General features: G+C 34.5%; 2 protein-coding genes across 4 annotated transcripts in view; one reads left to right on the forward strand and one right to left on the reverse strand.

Annotated features, from left to right (window-relative positions):
* Positions 1-18,538, forward strand: part of LOC145973679 (uncharacterized) — a 170,478-nt gene extending 151,940 nt beyond the window's left edge. For all 3 annotated transcript variants that reach the window (XM_083103216.1, XM_083103217.1, XM_083103218.1), the window contains 3 exons: positions 3,559-3,681; positions 5,460-5,648; positions 15,467-18,538. In XM_083103216.1, coding sequence (XP_082959342.1) covers positions 3,559-3,681; positions 5,460-5,648; positions 15,467-16,713 — 1,559 coding nt within the window. In that variant the 3' untranslated portion in view covers positions 16,714-18,538. The remainder of the gene's footprint in view (positions 1-3,558; positions 3,682-5,459; positions 5,649-15,466) is intronic.
* Positions 1-22,384, reverse strand: part of LOC145973681 (uncharacterized) — a 204,302-nt gene that overhangs the window by 163,315 nt on the left and 18,603 nt on the right. The window lies entirely within an intron of this gene.

Consider the following 22,384-nt stretch of genomic DNA (forward strand, 5'->3'; position numbering starts at 1 on the left):
CGAGAAGTTGAATTCCAGAATAAAATAAGAAAGCGAGTAAAACAAAATTATAAATATTTAAAAAATGAAACAAAAATCAAAATAAAAAAAAACTTAATTTTCATCTCTCACTTTGAAGAAGTCACTTCTCAGAGAGGGATAGGAGGGCTTATATAAAAAAACTCCTAAATTTTCGACAAAGAATCATAATCCTAAAATTTCCTAAAATTTTTAACACTTATTTAGAAACATCCTGTACAGCTACAATTTGTATTTTCTAAATGTGTGTTTTTAAATTCCTAAGACATTAGATTTTTCAGATTAAAAAAGAAATTCTCCCTTAATCTGCTTAAAACACTATAATAAAATTGCTAAGAAAACATTCGTATTCAGATAAAAATCATGTTCAATGCATTTTTTTATAATCTACGTGTAACAAAATCGTAAGCATATGCCACAAGTTGTAAAATTGCATGTTCCTCAATAGATTACAAAAACATTATTTATGCAACGTTGGCATGCTATTATTACATGTTCTCGCGTGTAAGTACATCTCAGGACAGGATTTAATGAAATCCTTTTCGAAAGCGAGAAGTGAATTGTGGAAACTACCTTTGAAGCTTTATCTCTTTGTTTAATAGCATAATTAATTCGATTTCTTTTATTCTTGCACATATACTTTCTCTTTTACCATCGCTTATCGAATATTTATGCACTACTAAAAAAATACTAAAAAAATACAAAAACACATCGTGGAGTTGCAAGAATTTTAATGTTATATTAAATTTGCGGCAATTATTAATATTTTATAATTCGACGTTAAATGCAAGTTCAAGCAGAATGTGCGTCAATAATTAAGCGCAACACGTCGAAGGGGCTGAAAATTATCAAGTTGTCCCGATAAGACGGTTCATATGCCACCACCGAAAATTCCGCCTCCGTCTGCTCCTGCATAGTACGAGCAAATTTCCCAACTTCCACACTTAGGCATTCCCTTAGTTTTCAGTATGTGCACGTGCGAATCCGCCAAGCCTATAAGCCTGTGCAAATGCGTGTACACGCGCGTGTCAGGGCGCGCATAACACTTGGTATTACAGCACATCAGCGACACGGCGTGACTGCGCATCCGTTTGCTCAGCCACGACTGTTAATTTCATCGGTGTATCGAGCATATTTGAGCGTGTATACGGCGTCTACCGTCCGATGTTAAATGATTGGCCAATCCGAGAGGGTTAAACATTGACTCTATCGCGGATGTAGATGTACATATATGCTTGTGTTGCCGCCATTTTCCCGTCTTTCTCACTCTCTTCTCATTAACGTTAAGCGATTTACAATCATGCGCGATTTTTTTTTTCAATATTGAGAGAAGAGCTAGATTATTTATAATCTCTGGAAAAGATTAATTAATTAATTTTATTAATCTCACACGAAAGAGAATCTGCATTTGACATATCCTGCTATCGGAATAAAATTCTCTCCATCGTCTAATCGCTATTAAACATTATTCTCCGGTTCTTTTTTGTCAGAACTTCCGCAAAAACTACGAAATCACGACGAATCATGAAAGTTCGGAATATGGAAGGAAAAAGAGGAGAATCTCAACTATTAAATTACATAAAATTACGACCGTCTGCGGGTTTTTTCGCGCTATCGCACTCTATCTTTTCGAAAATCGCCGTCGATCCTTTTATCACCCATCCTACGATTCCAGAAGACCCCGAAGAGTTATAATTGCCAGCAGGAGAACGCGGAGAATCGCTGTCTTCGCCGTCCAATGTGCGCTTTTTCACGAGCGGTGAAAGTTATCGTTCGTTATTACTCGCATTCCACGAGTTGGACCGTAATTAGACCAGATGTCTCAAGAATTACGACGGTTCGATGCTCAAGAATGCGACAGAAATGCGCTTTCCGCGCGATTGAAAGTTGTTAAAAAAAAAAAAAAGCATAAATATCGAGAACTTGAGATATTTTATACCATAAAACACGATGCAGATTCACATTTGATCATCGACTTTGTTGTCATAATATTACAACAAAGCAGAAATATAAATTCTATTAAATTAATAATAATAATTAACGAGAGAAGCTTTCGGTGCAAATCAATTTACGAGAAATGATAAATATTTTCACAAGGACTTGAGAAAACAAATATTAAACATTGCTCTTTATCTATCTTTCTCTTCTGCAAATTAAATGTTAATAAAGAACAATTTAATTTGTCGTATGCGGTATGCAAAGCATTTACGGGAACTCAAGATTTCATTAGTAAAAGGGTAAACTTATCGAAGCCATTAGCTTAATGCCGAACTCGAGTTTCAAGCGCGATCGTTGTAATTAAATCGCGCGCGCGCGAATGCCTTTATATCGAGTACGTCTCCGTTTGTCTGGGCTCATCGTTGTAATTAATTCAGACAGTTGCTTTTATACTCGCACCTGGACGTAACTAATTTCCCCGCGAAACGAAATGGACGAATTTATCTACTGCTCTCGATCGCGAGTAATTTCATATTAAATAGCGCGATGAACTGTAACCCAGCAGATGGGCTGATATTCAAATTGCACACCAGGTAATTAATCGTATCACCCTACAATCTCATCAGACATCTCATTAAATTTGTTCTTTATGAGAGTGCACTGACATTCGTTCATTAAGCCATCAATAACGTATCAGCGAATTCTAGTACGATCTAGATTTGTTACGTTATATTTAAATTGTATGTATCAAGCGTAACCTATATATCGTTCGCAAAAGACATTCGAATAAAATTCAATAAGATAAAACATGTGTATTTTTTACGAGTTATATCAAAAATATATTTTTGCTTAGATTCCATTTTAAAACTGTAAATGTTGTAATCGGTTTTTTCTTCTAAAAATATTTCTATACATTGAAATCAATAAGAGAAAATAACATTTTCATTGAATAAAATATTGTTTCTGTTATTTTTAGTTTTTAAAAATATATTCTCTCAATATGTTTCGTATAACTTGTATACGTTATTTCCTGATTAATTTATTAATTGTCAATTTAATTAATTTATTAGAGAGAGAAATTGATTTCCTTTAAAAGTAATTACATTATTCTGCTATAATATTTTATTTCATTTCCTCTCAATTAACGAAATTATTTTCTTCTTTTCAAACTTTTCATTATATATAACGAAAATTTGTTATTTTTCAAAAATACTCATATGTATGAAACGCTACGAATATTTGTGCTTCGTGAAAGACTGTACGCGAAAAGTTTCTCGAGTGTTCTTAAAATAGCCCGTCATTGAAGTTTCGCCTGTCGGAGAATATGGCACGAGGGGTACAACCCTTCGACGAGGTCATTCGTGCGATACACAGAGGGCAGGTTGAAGAAAATGTATAATTTTTTTGCTGTGGCCTTTAATGCGTTTCGTATTAATTAAACTCCACACATATAGATAAAAAAGATGCAAACAGGAGATATGATTAGCGCATTTTTTTCAAATAAAATAAAATAGAAACGAAATATGTTTACATTAAAAATGTCATAAATCATAGAGGAATGCTTTCTTCGCGCATTAAAGAAAGATTCTATCATTTTTGCAGAGCACACCTGCAAGGATTTCCGATGCACTCAGAATGAATTTTGCATCGAGACGGATCTGCTTTGTGACGGCGTGAATCACTGTGGTGACGGATCTGACGAGGCCACCTCTACCCTCTGTGCCAGTACGTTCTAATTACTGCTTCATTATTGATCGTCGACTCTTGAAAAATTTGACTCTTCTCCTATTCATTAAAAATTTTAAATGTTTGAGAAACGATAGCGACAACTTGAAAGTTATGTAATATTAGATGCTAGAATTAAAATACTCTAGATAAGTTACGTAAAAATTACGTAAAAAATTACTTAATAATCTCTATATCTTGCTAGAACGATTTATCGTTCATGTATTGCATCGTACACCATCGTTTTGGATACTGATAATTAGTAATATAGACGGTAATAATGTGCTAGTTAACATGAAATCAATATGTTCGCCATCAAGTTGTATCGTATATCAAGCAACTTTGTGCACATATCTTTTGAGACACGCTATATTTAATGAGCAAAGCGATTTAGATCGCGGAGATATAATCTCGCATGATTTAGTGCAGTTAGACATGCTGTTAGTTTCAAGTATCAAAGAGATAATAAACAGAGAACGCGAATTTTTTTTCTCAAAAAATAATTCCCTACACCATATCAAAAACTGCTTTTACGCTATGCAAACAATTTTAATTCGCAATGAAGCGGTTAAAAGGAATTCAATTTTTACAAGTCGCAAATCACACATTTATGTAAAAATTAATTTTCACATAATTCATTTTTAAAAAAATTTAAATTTCATTTCTCTCAGGGATTTAAATAGACTCTGACTTTTCATTTTCCGCCCGATGGATAATCATAGTTATATACCACAGCGATTTATTGTCCGCTCGTAATGACAAAGCGTAATGGTTTTCTCGATTTTTATGTTTGCGTGGAAACTATTACAATTTCGCTTGTAAACGCGAACCGAATTTACATAACATTTATGTTAATGGCCAAAAGTACGCGAACGTCGACATATCTGAAGTTAATTGCCGTGTATTCATTACGTATCCATGGGCAATAGTGGTGAAGTAAATTACAAACTCGCATAATACTCTGCTGCAGAAATTTAACAAATCCTACTGATATTTTATTAATACCGTGATCTTTTCGACTTTGATTTTTAAGCGATTAATCGCGCTATTTCATGATAATAAAGCAAACAATACATATTTAATCAATAGACGAATATTTCGATTTTTTGCGCTACATGACTTTTCATTTTATGCTGTAATCCTGCGACAATAATTGTAATAACTTACGCAGAATTTATTGTCCAAAAGGCGGAAACGGCAATAGTTCACGTGTATCGTTCCCGCTATTGTTTTCGCACACATTGCACGCAACCACCATAGTGTACGATCGATTTATTAAAAATTTAATGTCCCTTATAAAAGGTTTTCTTTATTACTCGCGTTACTTACGAGTATCGTGTCCTGTAACGGTAAAACATGAGGTATATGTCGCTATATCGATTTCTCGATTCGTCGAAAATATACGTGTGTCGCGAACAGTCTTCTATGAAACGTACTATAAATAATATTATTTCTTATAATGCCTAATATTCTCTTCTTCAGTGAATAATTACTTTTTAATTATTTTTTCGCAATATCCATTATTTATTGAGCATATTATTCTTGAAAGAAGTTTTTTGGCAAAAATAAAATTTCACAAGAAAGATCGAAACTCTACAGATATCTCATTTCACGAAATTAATTATAAAATAATTGCACTCTCTTGTGCAGCTTTTATCATAATGTTATCATGCTTATAAACTGTGTATTGCATACTTGAGTTAACTTAAAGCGTGTCTCGTTTCAAAGAAAGAGCGGACTTTGCCGATCTGATTAACAGTCTTTCCTTGTAATTTCAGACTCCGAGGCATCGACGATCCTAGGCATGCAGACTACTTGGTTCGCCATCGCTCTTGTTTTTCTGATACTCAGCATGGGCGGTCTGGTAACGGCGGCGGTTCTCTGCTTTTGCAAGCAGCGTGTTCCTACCCCGAGGCACCCCCATAACGCGCACAACGCTCAGTCTCATCCCCCAGTCAGCTTCCCATGTGAGTCACAAAAAACCTCCCTTACATGTACACGATCGATTCGCGTCGGTGTTGTTGCAACCGACGCCCGTAGTCGGTGCAACCGCGTTGCTGTCAGCCAGTTCGTTCTTTGTGGTTTTACTTCGCGTACTGTCAACTCAAAACACCGAGTAAAACTTTTTCGCTCTCACTATGAGTTCGCGTAATGCCGTTGCTCCAAACGATTGCATTTCCACGGTATGCACGCGCGAGAAAGAATAGAAATAAATTTTCGTAAATTGAATTATCAATGTTGGTTAAACTTGTTAAAACAAAGTCTACGATAACAATTTTTTTTCTTTTGCAAAACACTTTAAAAGTTTGCACGCCTTATCTCGACAATTTCTCGAAAATTGAAAAGAATGAGTTATAAGTTGTACAAATTTAATCTTACATAATTTTAGTACTTATATAAATAAAAACCAGATGTATAAATAATCAGATAACTATAAGGAATAAATATCTTGACGAAAATAGTTGACTGAGTCGACTGAAATATTTTCCAAAAATATTATAACGCGTAAATTTTGAAAAATATGTTGTGATATATACTCAAAAAAAATCAATATTATTTTCTTTAATGCGAAAAAAACTTGATAAATATTTTTAATAAAAACAGAATTAGAAGAGAGCTTCAAAATTTAATTTCATTGGAACCTCGTGTATGTAGTAAATTTAAAAATATATTTTGACTTTCCATTATATATTTTCCTTTTGTATCCGATATACATTTAAAGATAATTTGCTCCCATAAAGCAAACTGTGTATTAATAATTATGAAAATTAATTTCATCGTGAATATGGTAATAAATGCATTTAGTCGATTTGAGTTCTGCACGGGTCGAGCTAATGATCAAAGGACGCACGCGCTCGCGATTACGACATAAAATATTCATTTATTTATGCTTTTATCATACGTGTGCACACTATTATTATATTTCATGTATGCATCTTTATGTAGAATACAAGTCATATCGGTAAACTAATGAAATTCTTTCTGATTTTCAATATGAAGCGCATATATCTGTTGTACATTTGCCTTCCGAACAAACATTTTAAAAAATCACTTTGCGTACCGAATTGAAAATCGATATTATATTTCATGAGGAAATAAGTTATATATATATATATATAACAGCACGAAGTTTATCAATAATAGAATATTATAAAAAAGAGTATTGTATTTAGCACGTATATAATTCAGAGAGTTCTAGAGTTGATATATTCCTATAAAATAATTCCTTCTTTCGATAAATTATTTATCTACAGACTTTTTTGAAGTATGTTTTATCTTGAATATAGATGTAGAGTACGAGATATTTCCATTTAGTAATTTGGAACTTGGCTTAAATAATTAAATATTTTTCCAGTAAATTTGTGAAATATTTTTAAATTTCAAATATATATTCATATCGAATTTAAAAATACATTAGTTTCACGAATTCATATGACTTCAAATGTAAAGAGTGCAACACTTAATTCATTATGCGCTAATTAATATAGGATACGTGATTATCGACACATGGAGTTATGGATGAATGCAAGTTAGGTATGATAATCAAGGATTGTCCCGGATTTAGAATTATTACATTAGGATTACATTTACAAAATGTTACATTACCAGGCGCTGCCATTTCGCGTCGCGTGCTGTTACTCGATTATGCTGATCTCATTCGAACACCCCGTATGTACCCTATGTTTGCTTTTCATCTGATTGTATAGCGGTTTACCTCCCACTTCTGCACGTCATTTCGTACCATGACAACGATTCTAATTAATTAATTTAACCTGCAGATTTGACAGAGGCATTCGGCGATCCACGTCCGTCAATCATCCCGCGTATATTCGTGGTTAGCCATTACAATTTATTTGTCGCGTGGGAGAACATTTGCGGTTATTTCAATTGCTTTTCGACTTTATCATTTATGTCGTTCCTATTGCAAACTCTTTGAATAAAATATCTCTTTTTAATAACGCACACAAGCCGATTAAAAGTTACCTCAGCTTACTGTACAGCTATATTTGTACATAAAACTACTATAAACAAACTAAATGTGAAAAGTCGATTTCTGGATATTTTAAGTTATTTGAAAATCTTTAAACTTTTTCTCCTTATATTACAATGTTTGAATTTTTCTTCTGAGAATAATTGTTGAAACTCGTACGAGAAAAATATAGAGAAGAATATTTTTATATAAAATTTAATCAGATCCGTTTCTTTGTGATCTATATACAATGATTAAATCATTTGAATGATTTTTTTATACGAGATTAAATTTATTTTCGTCTCATTTTTATGTCATCGACATTTCGTCGTGCTCGATAACGTCTAAGGTCTTGTTCATGATGCCTTTTCCCCCGGACAAGGGATATCCCTTCCTTCATCTTCGCAATCCCGCTCGCTGTCGAATGCATAAATAAAATATCTCTGTAGCACCTCGTAACTAGGACAAATGTCTCGCGACGCGAATTGGTAAGGTCGTTATGGCGAACTCGCGACCTTTCAACGGAGCCGACCTAAATATCTGCGGTTAGTGCTGAATTAATCAGTAACCATCGGTTGAATCGAATCCCGCTCGCCCCGCTATAATTAAGCAACGAGATGATAGATCGATAGACCGCGCAATATCCCATTGCTCTCTTACAATGGTATCCGTTATTTATTTACGCGTAACTGTTACCGCAGGCGGTTGCGGCGGCAACGCAAGCGAAATTAGAGAGCGGAGATATAACGGATGGAAAAAAAAAAAGAAAAAATGATACGAGAAAAACCTGAACAAAACGCGCGTCGGTGTTTTCATTAAACGATCGATCGTCGGCGCGCTCGTTTTATAATGTCGTTTGGCTTTTCGCGATTTCAATCGGCGAACGGTATCACGATGTTTCCCACAATTCTGCCGATGTATCGTTGTTTTTTTTTAACCCGGCGGTAATCGATAACAAATAGCGCGTGCCCTGCGGCTTGTTTCTCGTTCCGTTTATTTATTGCTATTACTAACTGCGGTAAAAGGGGGTGAGAGGGGTAGACAGAGAGAGAAAGAGTTGAAATTAGTTTAATATACAAGTCGAAATCTTCTCTGTCTCTCTGCGACGTCGCGCGCTGAAAATTCGATTATTCGAAATAAACGGCATGGCGGATAATTAATTCCGGCGGAGAAACGCGCGTTTTCGGTTGATTAATCGAACAGCGACTGCGTCTAAATAAGCGTAGCCGAACTTGCGTAGGTGCATTAAGTGATATGTCGAGATACGATTTATATCGCCTACGGCTTGTATTAATGCGAATGATAATTTATCCAGGCTGTATAATGCAAAGATTAGCGCCGGAAAAACTGGTGCCATATTTTTACGATTTAAATCAAAACGTTTCATTGTCTACTAAAACTTAATCTCCACGAGGCTTTATAAATATTTTGAGAAAGAAATGTGACATTAAAATTGTTTCCCCATCACATTTCATAAAATACCATATAACTTAACGTCAGCTGAGTTTTAAATATAATATATATTCTTTAGATAGATAATAAATAAAACTATCGATACGATTTTAATGATTTGCATTGTAAAACGTGTAATTTCTATTTATTGCAGACAAAAATTATTTATTAAAGAATTATTATTGTTCTGTATATTACGAATATATATCAATACTGTATCATAATATGATCAAATTAACACTAATCTAAAATATGAGATGTCAAGGAAACTATTTAAGATCTGATTGGAAGCAATTGGTTAAAATTAGTCAACAAGTTTATATCCAAGGACGTCGAACACAAATCTACACATTGTTAGTTTCTTTTATAAATACAATCTTTTGCTTTAATTTTGGACAGATCATCAAATTTTACTGCATTATCAATAACGTCATCCGCTCTCTCGCGAATTGATGGTCCGACAAAAAATATCGACAAATATAGAAATTGAAAAGCTTACTAATATTTTAATCCTCACATGTAACTCAAGTTTCTTCAAGTTATAAAGTAAGAATTTTTTTCTTAAGACTCAAATATTTTTTTGAAAATTAAAAAAAATAAAATCTTCAATTCTTCTCCAGTCAAAGACATATAATAACATATAATTCAAATCAATTTTGATTGAAATGAAAAGAATTATTAATTTTCGTATAATGAAAACGATATTGACATTCCATATCTCCTCAGATTCTTATTTTTCACATTTAATCATCAGATTTTTTTCGATTATTTTGATTAGGAATTTAAAACTCTTTGAAGAGGACTCTCAAAATCTTATCAATCATGATAAAAAATGGCGTGCCAACTTCACCGAAAATCCGAGATTACAGATGAGGGTGGGAATAAAGAACTGCTGTTACCGTCCGATTTAATGGAGCGCGTTGACTTGATAACGACCGTTTCTCGCATCACGTTGCAAGATTTATTAACGACAAGTAACAGGAACTTTTCGCAATAGCGTATTTCCAATAAGGTAAACGCTAGTGTCGCGATAACTCTAACATGAAAATTACCATTGCACTTCATAGCTTTGTATCTTAAAGTTTATTATGTTAGAGAAGATAGTAGTATTGTGTTGCATAAGAATTTCCTAATTCGTACGCTAACACTTTCTTTCAGCTACGTCTGAATTATTTGCGAGATAAAAACTAAGACATTGTGTCTTAATCTACAACCAACTTCTTTTTCTCTCTGTGCTACATTTTTCAATTTCTTTGAGATATAACGTCGCTCGGGGTTTTCTCTTATATATCTCGGCTTATACATATATATTAAGCTTCTTATTTAAGATCAAAGTTATAAATACGTAAAATGGCGGGATATTTAATTGCTTTTTTAAATCTACTTATTTAATTTTCATGATTTTCATTTTAATTGTACTACACTGGAGAAGAATTGAGGTATATCTGTTTTATCTTTTATTAATTTATTATACTTGATATAATGTTGTAACGAGTGTATATATAGCGAGATTATTACGTAATCGAATATTAAATCCATGGAAACGATAAAAGATGCCCTTTTTTTGCGGCACATTTTCGACGAACGTGTTCACCTCTCGTTTCTGAAAAACGTGTTTACACGATCGCGTCGGTTTGTACAGTTTGCACGGGTTTGCACCACCGCAGAAATTTGTACATCAATGTGGTAGACAGTCTCACCTGTCTGTCGCTCTTTTGTCGAGTTTCATTCGAACGATATTTATTCGAGCCGGTACCAAAAGTGCCCGGAAATAAAAATCAAGCGACTCTACAAACTACGGCGGATTGAAAAATAAATATAAATACAAATTCGATTAAAGATCTAAGTTCATATAAAGCGATCCGATTAAAACTCTATGCATGCCCTGGTAGTGCATCCCATATATCTCCAAGAGCGAAGATATTCAGAATGTATAATACGATTCTATGGTGGTGTCGGTCCAGACGCAATGCTAGATTGCAGATATATCCGAGTGCGACATGTCCGAGTTTGGCGGAATAGCAATAAATTGTAGCAATGCAGCGAGCTTTGTATCATGGGTCGAAGCAAATGTCAAACTGCACTGCAGTAAAACGGGTCGGGTTTCGTCAAATATTTATCGTAAAACTTTTACGTATACGCGTTTCACATGCGTATAAAAAAATTACGTACGTTCATAAAATAAGAATATAATTGACATATATTAAACGATCTACATGATTTCATTTATTTTTGGCTATTTGCGATGGCAAAAATTTTCTGCAGAAAAACTCGAAGCTGAAAACGATTACTGACTCGCTATAACTCGTTATATATTCAGAATAATTTTAATAAAACTAAATAAAAAACTATTCAAAATTTTTTTCATATTTGTATCAAGAAAATAAGCAAGATATCAACTATAAAATACATTTCGAGGAAGAAATTACATCGTATTCCGGAAATTGGAGAAAATATCGAAGTAACAGTGAAACAGAAGCTTATATAAAGTTTACCAACACACCGTATGTGGCTTTTGCAAAATAAATATCTATAGTTTGTATCTTAACTAAAAGTTTTGCATATGCACTTTTCTTATGATATTCCACTATCCTGGGAATATAGAAGAAAATGCAGAATAAATGGAGGCACAAGGTACATCATGCTTTGGCTTCGACCTAAAAAAGAGAAGACTTCGTCGATCCAAACGGTCGAGAAAATAGAAAAATGCGCTCTCCTCGCTCATCGTATTTTCGCTTATGTGTTACGTTTTAATAATAAATAGTTTCAGCAGAGTTCCCGCAATTGAATATACACATGAAACGAGGAACGAGACAACGAGAATAGAACTAGGCGATATTCCGCCGCAATTTGTAAATAGGATTTCAAATTGAAATGAAAAACACAAAGAAAAAGATAAACAATCGAAATATTATGAAGAATTATCAATTTATAGTCAAAGAGCGATTGTGCGCGCCCCGAAATAATTCGAAACGATACAATGACATTAGCATTCGTGGCATTCTCTCTCTTGGAGTTAATCAAATTAATTCCTTCAGTAACGAAGCACAGCGCTTGCGGCAATTAATGCAACCATACGATAACTACGTCTATTTCGAGGCGTATACACTTTAGGACGAGCCAAATTCGACCACTGATACATAAATTAATTCAGGTATTTTCGCTTATGCCGTCGATTTCATCATTAGTCCATGTAACATGGATTAGTTTTAAAATGGAGATTATGATATGATTGGCTGATAAGCCGCAAGCACCACAAATTGAAGCAAGCTTGTGCTCGATATCGATTTGCTTTGAAATATAATATGATTAATGGGAGACACACAGTAATAATAATTTTAACCGTTATTAAGCGGTCCACGTGCATGATGAAAATTAAATTGCCATGCAAAAATAAATATTTTTGATAATATTGAAATTATTATTTCAACTAAATGAATGTTTTATTGAATTTTTATTGCATGGAATTATTCATTATTATTATGTATTTATAAATCTTTTTATATCTTATGATGTGGAAATATGGAAAGAGAGAAAGAGAGCAAGAAAAAAAAAGCAATAAATCTGTTTGTAGCTAAATTATTAATTATTTTACATGTAAGATATAATAATAACGTATAAATAAATAAAAAAATTAAAATTCTAATAATTCTGATATAATTACAATTCTGCTATAAATACGTAAATTACATAATATGCGCAAATTGTTACAAAATTAAAATTATTAATAATTTTTCCCAATTGTGTTATAAGCGAATAAGTTGATAAGTCGAATATAGCGTCCTTCCTATTCGCAAGATATTCGTATTTTCGAGACATATTGAAATGCATACTGTTGCCTCCATACAGATGCATATTTTTCAGTACGAAACAAGACTGCTGATCTACATTTGGAGAATTTTTACGAGTGGTCGGGTATATGCGGATTATGTGGGAGGAACACGAATGAGAGAGCATACTCGTCTCTCTTCCTCCTCTCTTAGTCTCTTACAGCTTATGCAAATAAGCTCGTTTCGGAGCTCTTGGCTCGAAAGAAACTGTCGACGAAAAGTAGGACTTTATGTTTAAGGGGAATATCTAAATCATTCATGAAAATCTTAAATTATAATGTATGATAAGCCGACGAAATGAGATTAGTCGCTTTTATTTATTATTTAGACGTTTCAATTTCAATTTTAAGAAAATTATACACATATATTTTTAACTTATATATATTTTTAAATATTTTTTAATATTATGTTTCTATCTTTCATTTATTTATATGTTTTAGAAATATGATAAAAATATGTTTTAAAATGTTATTTTTTATTTATTTATATATTTTAAAAGTGTTATGTTTTTAGTTTTTATTTTTTGAAACAATCTTACTATTGATGCACGTGATGTGATAAAAGAGATAGGACTATTTATATACGATTGTGTCTGTTTTGGATTTTTTTTGGATCTGCTCTTTTTTGCTCTTAATTTTTTATACCGTTTAAAATTTAATAATATATCCTTTAATTTGCAGCTTGATATTTACTACGACAAATATACTTAAGGACTATTTAAACACGGAGCGGTTTACTTAGCTGATGATCGATAATACTGATAATTACGTGATCATGCATATAATTGGGACAGCTCGCGGTCGAGATCGTGACAACGAATGTAAAAATGTTTTTGACCACAATTAGCATTCATATCCGCGCCGCTCGCGAAAGTTTATTGATATGTTTGTAGGCTGCATGCCAACTCGAACGAAATTTCACCTTCTCGCGCGCATCGTCGGAACGGAAGTAACAAACAAATACTTTCACGAGCTCTTATTCCTCTGAAACGCGAGCGAATCCCACATTTCGTACCGAAACGACCGATAATATTATACTTTATTCGGGGTAAGAAAATGACATTTATTTCGAGCTTTGCGATATTTGGTAGTACAATCGCGGCAATTATTGCGAACGAGACTCGAGCTGTAACAGGAAGTTGGCGCATTATTCAAAGCAGCCTTCGATGCCATTGGAGTTAGTCACGCGATGCATAGCACGTGTTATCGGAGCGCGTCCGCAACGTAAATCAACGATATCAACTTCTAATTGCTAAAATCCCGCAATGAAAGCTCCAGGCTTTCTTTCATTGTTAAAAATACTATCGTGACGATAGAACGTGTTTCCTTCAAATTCATTTTTCACGCTTGAAAATAAATGCACAAATGTGCTGACACATTTTTTAGTCGGTTACCAAAGAGATCTTAGAGACCGATTTATATAAATTAAAGTAAAAATGTAATAAAACGGAAGCTGAAGATGTCGATTTAATTACTCGATTAAATTTTCAATGATGAGTTCTATTAACAGATAGGATTCGAAAGGATGCATTTATTATAATGAAAAGCTTCCTTCTCGTAAATTTCACTGTCGATATATCGTGTAAAATTCCGACAAGCGATGGTTAAGGAAATACTCGTATCTCGGAAATATTCAATTTGTCGTGCAAAACACGAGTGCTATACAGTTCACGTACCATCATCTTCTATATTCGTCCATGAGATTAATTTTAATTCGCCAATCGTGCATCCAAGCTTTCATCGATCGTCATCACTATTGTCATAATCACTCCTCGAGTCGATCGTTCGTCGCCTTCGCTCAGCGCACAATCGCTATTGATTAGACCGCTACTATTTTATCTGCTGCCATACTATCATAGCGAACGATATCAATGATATTTTTAATCGATCATGAATTCCGCGAAGTGTGTCACGATTAGTGGACGCAAGTGCACAGAAAAACCACTACTCTTGCAGCAGTGCGCTCTACTTCGTCATCGGCTCGACCTAATATGGAATTGCGTTTTCCGCATAGAATAGTGAGTGGTAAAAAGAATGTCGTGATTATCCGAGAATAATAAATAAAACGCAATATCTTGGATTGATAATGTAAGTGTGTTCATTTAAAAAAAATTTCATATATAACTTATCTTTCCAATTATCTTTTGATATTTCTATTCTTGTTATACTGCATAAAATCGATATATCTTAAGATAAAGATATTTCGTGTCAAATTATCACATATGTGTCTTATCGTCGAAATAAAAAATAATAAATGTGTGTAAAGTATTCATGAACAAACAATATCGGATCGATAAGGATCATATTTTTACCGCGATAAAAATTCCAGAGACTTTTAATCGGCAACGTTTACACTGCTTAAAGTTTGACTTTTCGATGTGCTGATTCTTTCAGACTTTCATTTTTTGAACCTTGTTGCTAAATATCACGATATTCTCTTTCCCAATTCACTCCCGCATCCACCGCATTAGATCAAACACTCTTGATAAACAAAAAAAAGGAAGAAAAAAAAATCATGTGCCGGTGCTCTTTAGGGATTCCGAGCTTGTCGAGGTTCGTCGAGTACGTGACGTCGCTGAATCGTTGCGGCATTTCGCCTGCAACGATCAACCAATCGTTGCAGCGACCAGTTCCCACCAGACAGTCGCCTGGAATCATACGCAGACGTTTCTTCGCGCGCTACCGTGGTCAAGGTGACGCTCCTAACGGATACGAGATGACGATCGCCAACCGGAGTGGTTATCTGCCAATTTGGAGGATTCTTATGATTCTCCTTGTGGTCTGCGAATTCACCACGGCCACGAGTACAGAGACCTTTGTCGTAAGCAATACACTAGACGATGAGCTCGGTAAGGACTACTTCGTGGGACCGTGTCTAGTAAACACCAATCAAACCTGTCCCGACGAAGAAGTGACGTTCTTCCTCTACACGGAACACAATCCGGAAGAAGGACAACAACTTCTAGTGAACGATACAAGTTCGAATCTTGCCGACACCAACTTCGTGGCGGCAATACCCACGAAGATTATCGTGCACGGCTACAATTCGGACATGCAACTGGAATATTTGGTGGATATTAGAAACGAGTATTTGAAGAGAGGCAAATATAATCTCATAGCGGTCGATTGGCATCGTCTGGCGACGGCGCCGTGTTATCCCATGGCCGTCCACAACGTGCCTCATGTGGGCGATTGTCTGGCGCAACTGGTCGAGCGTCTCAGAGACTACGGTGCCGCGGATATTCACATAATCGGCTTCAGTTTGGGTGCACACGTGCCGGCGTTCGCCGCTAATGTGCTGCGTCCGTATCAGCTATCGAGAATTACCGGTCTCGACCCGGCGATGCCGCTCTTCATCACTGTTAATAAGGACGAGAAGCTCGATGCGAGTGATGCCGAATTTGTCGACGTGCTGCACACGAACGCCTTTATTCAGGGCAAGATCGAACCGAGCGGCCATATCGACTTTTACATGAACGGCGGGGTCAACCAGCCTGGATGCTGGGAGCATGGAAATCCATTCGGATGTAATCATCACAGGGCAGCGGAATACTTTGCCGAGTCGATCAACTCGAAGATCGGTTTCTGGGGCTGGCCCTGTTACGGATTCGTGGCTTATCTGCTGGGTCTCTGCCCGCCCAGACATCCCGCGGTGCTGATGGGCGAGGATGTCAACAAGAGATATCGGGGCTTTCATCTGGTGAAGACGAGGGCGCAGAGCCCGTTCGCGGAGGGGATGTTCACGGTAGAGGATCTTTACCAGCAGGATCTTTATCAGTGATTGCATGCGAGCAATGTCGATGGTTCTCCTCGGAGAAAATGTTATGACGAGATCGCGAGAGATCCTGTGGATTGATGAAACGCGAGGAAAGGGATGCGAAAATGTAAGATTCTTCGTATTAACGAAGACGACGTCGCGTTTCGGGAAGATTGAGATATCTCGGTGATGCCAAGCTTTGTCGAATGAATATTGTAAGTCATTCAACACAATTTTGAGAAACGAACTCTGAATAGAATATGTCCGAATTTATTTGGAAAAAACGTTTGAATTAATTTATATATTATATATATGTCTAAAGAGAGTTTCAAGAGATACACGTAATTTTTTTTCGATTATTTTACTTTTATAAATAGACTTTGATATTCTGCCTAATTATTTTGTTCGTTACCAGAACGGAAATAGAAAGTATATCTATATATCGTATTTTACAGTAGATTGCTATATTTTCTTTCTATATCAAAAGTAAAAAAGCAACTATAATACATATATCCGAAAGGAATATGACGCTGAAGACGGTTACAGATTTTTTTGCTGTTTTATTATCGTGGTCCTTATAGAGGTGAATGAAATGGACGATCAGTATTGTGCAAAGTCTCGCGAGATTTGTCAATCTAGGAATATGTTACGTGGTCTCGCGAATCTGATGCTGCGCGAGAAGGTCTAACATGTCAAGGTCAGACAACTGCTGGGACCTGCTAATCGATATCTCGCCAAACCGGAGAAGTGGGGCGGATACAATTGCGACATACTCGCTAACTAGAGAATTTCTTATCAATCCAATGTGCGACGTCCAAATGAAAAGTATTTGTAACCGTATCTGTATCAATTTATCTGTCAGTCTATCTGTCTATATATCCGTCTATCTATCCATTTATCCATCTATTTAAACCATTTCTCTTTTCTGATATATAACATTTTCACGGTATTGCCGAGCTTCAATATTGCCAAATGCAGGCTTTCCTAATCAATCTTGCCTCTTCTTATATTTATTATTCCATAATTATTGAAGATGATAGGAAGATGCTTACCTTTTACATTATAAGATACATATGTATCACATCTGATATTATTATATAAAAAATACATGTATTATGAAATTAAATGTGGATCGATGGATAATAATGCGGTATGTTGCGTAGGATATTTTGTCCGCACCTTTCGTGATTTTATCTTTTTACTTGTACGTTCCTTGAGAATGTATCCAAGTATTCGATATAAGGAAATAGTGCTAATACGGAAAGACGGAAACCTTATGAACTAATTCTCGAGGATCGATCTCAGGAGAATGAGACTTATTATCTGTACACTATGAATGACAATTCCTGAGTTGAAGACATTATACAAATAGCTTCTCGATTATTTTTATCTTAATTTAATTTTTCAGAGCTAGTTTTATCATAATTTTATAATTAAATTTTCTATAATATTAATATATAAATCAATATTTTATTATTTTTGGCCAGTTAACGCATTATTTATAAGATATCTACTTTATTTAGAATACTTCTACGTTGATGCCATAATTAATATTTAATATCATTTATATTTTGACGAAAATAATTCAGATGAAGAAAATTCCATAAATTATAATCTCACTAGTTTAATTATTGTATTATTTTTGAAGATTATTCGAATAATTTTACTTTTAGATATTTTATTATATTTTAAATATATTTTGTGAATGTCAAGTTAAATACTATGTATATTAAATGAAAAAAATTGAATTAAACGTTCTCTGATTTTGACGTTTTATATTTTGTTTATGTTCTATAAACAGATATCCTTTGTAAGTACAAATCTTTAAGTTAACGCATCACAATATGTAAATCCATTATAAGATTGTACGCTTTTAATAATAAGCATATAAATCTAATTATAAGCATTATACATACATGTATATATATATTCAATTATAAACAAATGTTATAAATAATAAAAAATAAATAAAATCTCGTCAGATTTGAATTTAACGTATTTTCTCAAACGTTTGTTATTTGCTTTGAGCATTGACCTATTTGAGTTTAAATCTCATTAAAAAAATCTCATTAAATTTTTGTACATGCATTTGTCAAGTTTATATTAATTTTGTTTCTCACGATATAATGATTATTCAAAATATATTTTTTTATAATTATAGTTATAATATTTATAATTGTAATATTTTAAATAGGATTAAAATATTCATCATATCTTTATCATATCATTATATCTTTATTCTCTCGATATATAATAATTCTTCTGCATTTGGAGAGATGAACTATTTTTTTTTAAATTCTCAGCGAATTAATTTTTTATAGTTTTAATTACAACAGTTTGAACGATCCTAAAGTGCTTTTAATTTCCAGGGAAAGCTACTCGTTATAAATTACGGAATGATATCACTGTGATCTTTTCCTCTTTCTTCCTCTTTCTGTTTGTGTATCCGTGCGGCCATTAGTTAACCTCGTTTCCGGAGAATCCCTCATATAATGTGATCCAATCAACTTAATCCACAGTATCAAAGCATTTCGAAATCCAAGCCGGTCTGATTCGAATGTTAATGAATGCGAGGAACACGTCCTAGGTGCAGGGAAAGGGGAATTCGCGCGATTGTATCCAAACAATTCGTTAGCAACTAACGAGATCCTCGTTACTGACTACGTGACGGCAAGAATGATTGGAGTTAAAAAGCACGAGCGAATAATTCCCCTCTCTCTCTCTCTCGTTTTCTGTCTCTCTCTCTTCCTCTCCCTCTTCCGAGAAAGCTCAATCGTCATAGCTTAAAACTGAACGACAAATCCCGCGTCCCAGCAACAGGTTGCGCCCGACACTAATTTGCGATTAAGTCGCGAGATTGTCTCCCCGCGCGTCCGCCCAATTAAGACTCTTAAATTGACTTTGGATGAATTTCTTCCGAATGCGAGATCGGCGTGACCAGGTGACAAATCTGCCACAAATCAGCACACAATTTTAAGAATACAAGATTGTAATATTACTAACAGTATTTCTTAAAATGATTAATAAAAAATGTTAAAAATGCATTTTTTTATGACACATATACAGGACTACGCATTTAAACGCCTTCTCCAAAATACTAGGACATTTTCATCGACGAATTGAATTTTATCCTCATCGAATGCATAAGAGGCGCATGTCAATCCTAAAAAAAAAAAAAAAAATTGAAATTGAACGAAATTGTCTGTCTCGTCGCTTTCTTCCCATTCGCGAACGGAAGAGCTGGCTGATTATCATACTTTGCGAGGAGGCAACGGCGGTTGTATTAAAAGTTGCTTGAATAGTTGGGCGAACCGTTTCCTCGAGTACACAATTTAAACTTAGGCGGAGAAATGCGCATCCTTACCGGCCGCAATCCCGCATTCTCGCCATCGCATCGGATCGTCGAGGAAAGGGTTGATGGAAAGGGTGCTGCTGGTTCGCGCTGGTCTCCGTGAAATGCGCAAGAATGCCAATCTCGGCGATAGAACGCGAGAAGTCTTCGGGGAAAAATGCAGGGAAGAACGAGAAGCGGGAAGAAATGGTGGTGAGAGAGAAAAGGGAGGGGAAAACTTGTCGAAAATGTGCCGAATGCACGTGCAATACTCGCAGAGGCTGAATCACAATGAGCGGATGCTATTTTGTTATCTCGGCGCAGCGTAAAATGGAGATTAGATGAGAAAAACTTATTTCCGAGCCTGGAGAGCTTTACAGAGATTTTTTTTAATTTGTAGAAAATATAGAGAAGAAAATAATTTTTAAAAAATCTCCAAATCCCCGACATGAATAAGAAAGAATGAGAGATAACTACCACCAAGAATATCTCTTAAATCATTTTTTGGAAAAAAAAAAAATTTGTTTTTAAAAATTTTACAAAGCTAACAGCTTTACTCGAAACAATTTTTCTTTTTTTTTCGATCCACATTTTAAGCGGAGGTATATCACACGATACTGTGTCCAGCGATATACTCGACGTTGAGCGCAAAAAAAAAAAAAAAATAAAAATGTAGGAGAAAAATCCTATGTAGTCCACTTTCCATGATTTACTCTGGTATCCCGCCCACGCACACGCGCGCGCGCACACGTACAGACAAATATGTTTCTCTTGGTCTGGTCGAATATACCTTCGCAGGCGCAGCGTATTCGAGATAATTTGAATTCGCCGAGTGGAATATAATTTAATAAAACTTTACCGCGGAATTCGCATTAGCCACGCATTACCTTGGCTCTCCGCCTTGGTTGTTTACTTTACCCCGGGGTTATTTTCATGAGCGGGCAAATTTCTTTCGTAAGATTTGCGAGAGTCACGATGTTACGCGTCTGACAGTATTTCAGCAACTTCAGAATAATTTCCTCTCGACCTTATCGACTATGTCTGCGCGATGCTCTGCGTAAACAACTGCTAATTATAAGATGCAGAATGTGTATCTCTAGAATTGACAGATCAACACGCGCAAATTCATATAAATCTCCACATCGCAAAAGATATTAATTGTTATGTTAGAAAATTGTTAAATTTTTTTTCCATATTTCTTTCATATTTCCAACAATCAAGTAGCAATTATTGACAAAAATACTTGAAATATTTGCCAATTACATTGCCATTAAAAAATTTATTGCTGCCATTCAAACATGAAGCTTTCATCTCTCCATATGTGTCAATATGAAATTCGGTTCTCTATTAATTTTAGTACAATGAAAATGGATATGTATCGATGACGTACTACACAAAGGAACGATTTAATATAATACCCATATAGAGTTTCAAAATTGTTTGAAATCATCTCAACAATTTATATCGATTATACGTCAATCGGAGCATTTTAATAACAATTTTTACAAACCGCGCATATATTGCCGCACTAAATAATGATAATGATGCAACATATTAAGACAACGTGAATTAACCAAAGCATAAGTAAATGTTGTGCCAAGTAATCGCCTTTGGGTGATCAATTATCATTATTGCGAATATCGTGCCTACATATGCACGTTCAATGAATAATAATTATGCGACGTAATAATCATATCGCGGCATAAGCTCATTATCGATGAAAATTATTATCTGATACCTATCACATATTCTGTTTTTTCATCAGTAATCGCTGTCCGATTACTGATAATATAAGTGCGACTGAAAAATGAACTTTCTCTTTCTCTACCTTTTTTTTAATCAATTCTCAAACTAAAATAATTGGAAACAATCTTTCCAATTTTTTAATGTATTAAATATTTAAAATTATAAATAGTTTACATTCATAAAATTCATGCATATATTTATTCGTTTATAAAATTACAGCTAAAAAAAATTGTCCATATTTTAATTTGAAATATACTGAATTATTATTAAAAAAAAATCTTTTCATGTTTATATTTGATGTAGCTCAAAATAGCTCGTTATTATACATCGATTCGATTTTATCTCGAAACGTGATATTTTCACTTACACATCTGTATAAAATATATAAAAAGAATTTATGTCATAGTTTCAGGGTTAAAATAACTACTTTTTTCTGCTTCTCTTTCGAGCCATGCCGCGAGAATTATTTTTATCAAAGTGACGTCTGTGCGACAAAATCTGAGAATTATGGCTATTACGTGACCCCAATTGCCAAGAAATCAATACGCCAGTTATTCCCCCGGAATAAACGTAATATTCTCTCGCCATTTTCGCAATGATCCGCTGTACGAGTATATC

The sequence above is a fragment of the Camponotus vicinus genome, unplaced genomic scaffold (genome assembly GCF_025532165.1).
Source record: "Camponotus vicinus isolate PSW18456_S1 unplaced genomic scaffold, iyCamVici1.0 SCAF_6, whole genome shotgun sequence".
NCBI classification, from domain to species: Eukaryota; Metazoa; Arthropoda; class Insecta; order Hymenoptera; family Formicidae; genus Camponotus; species Camponotus vicinus.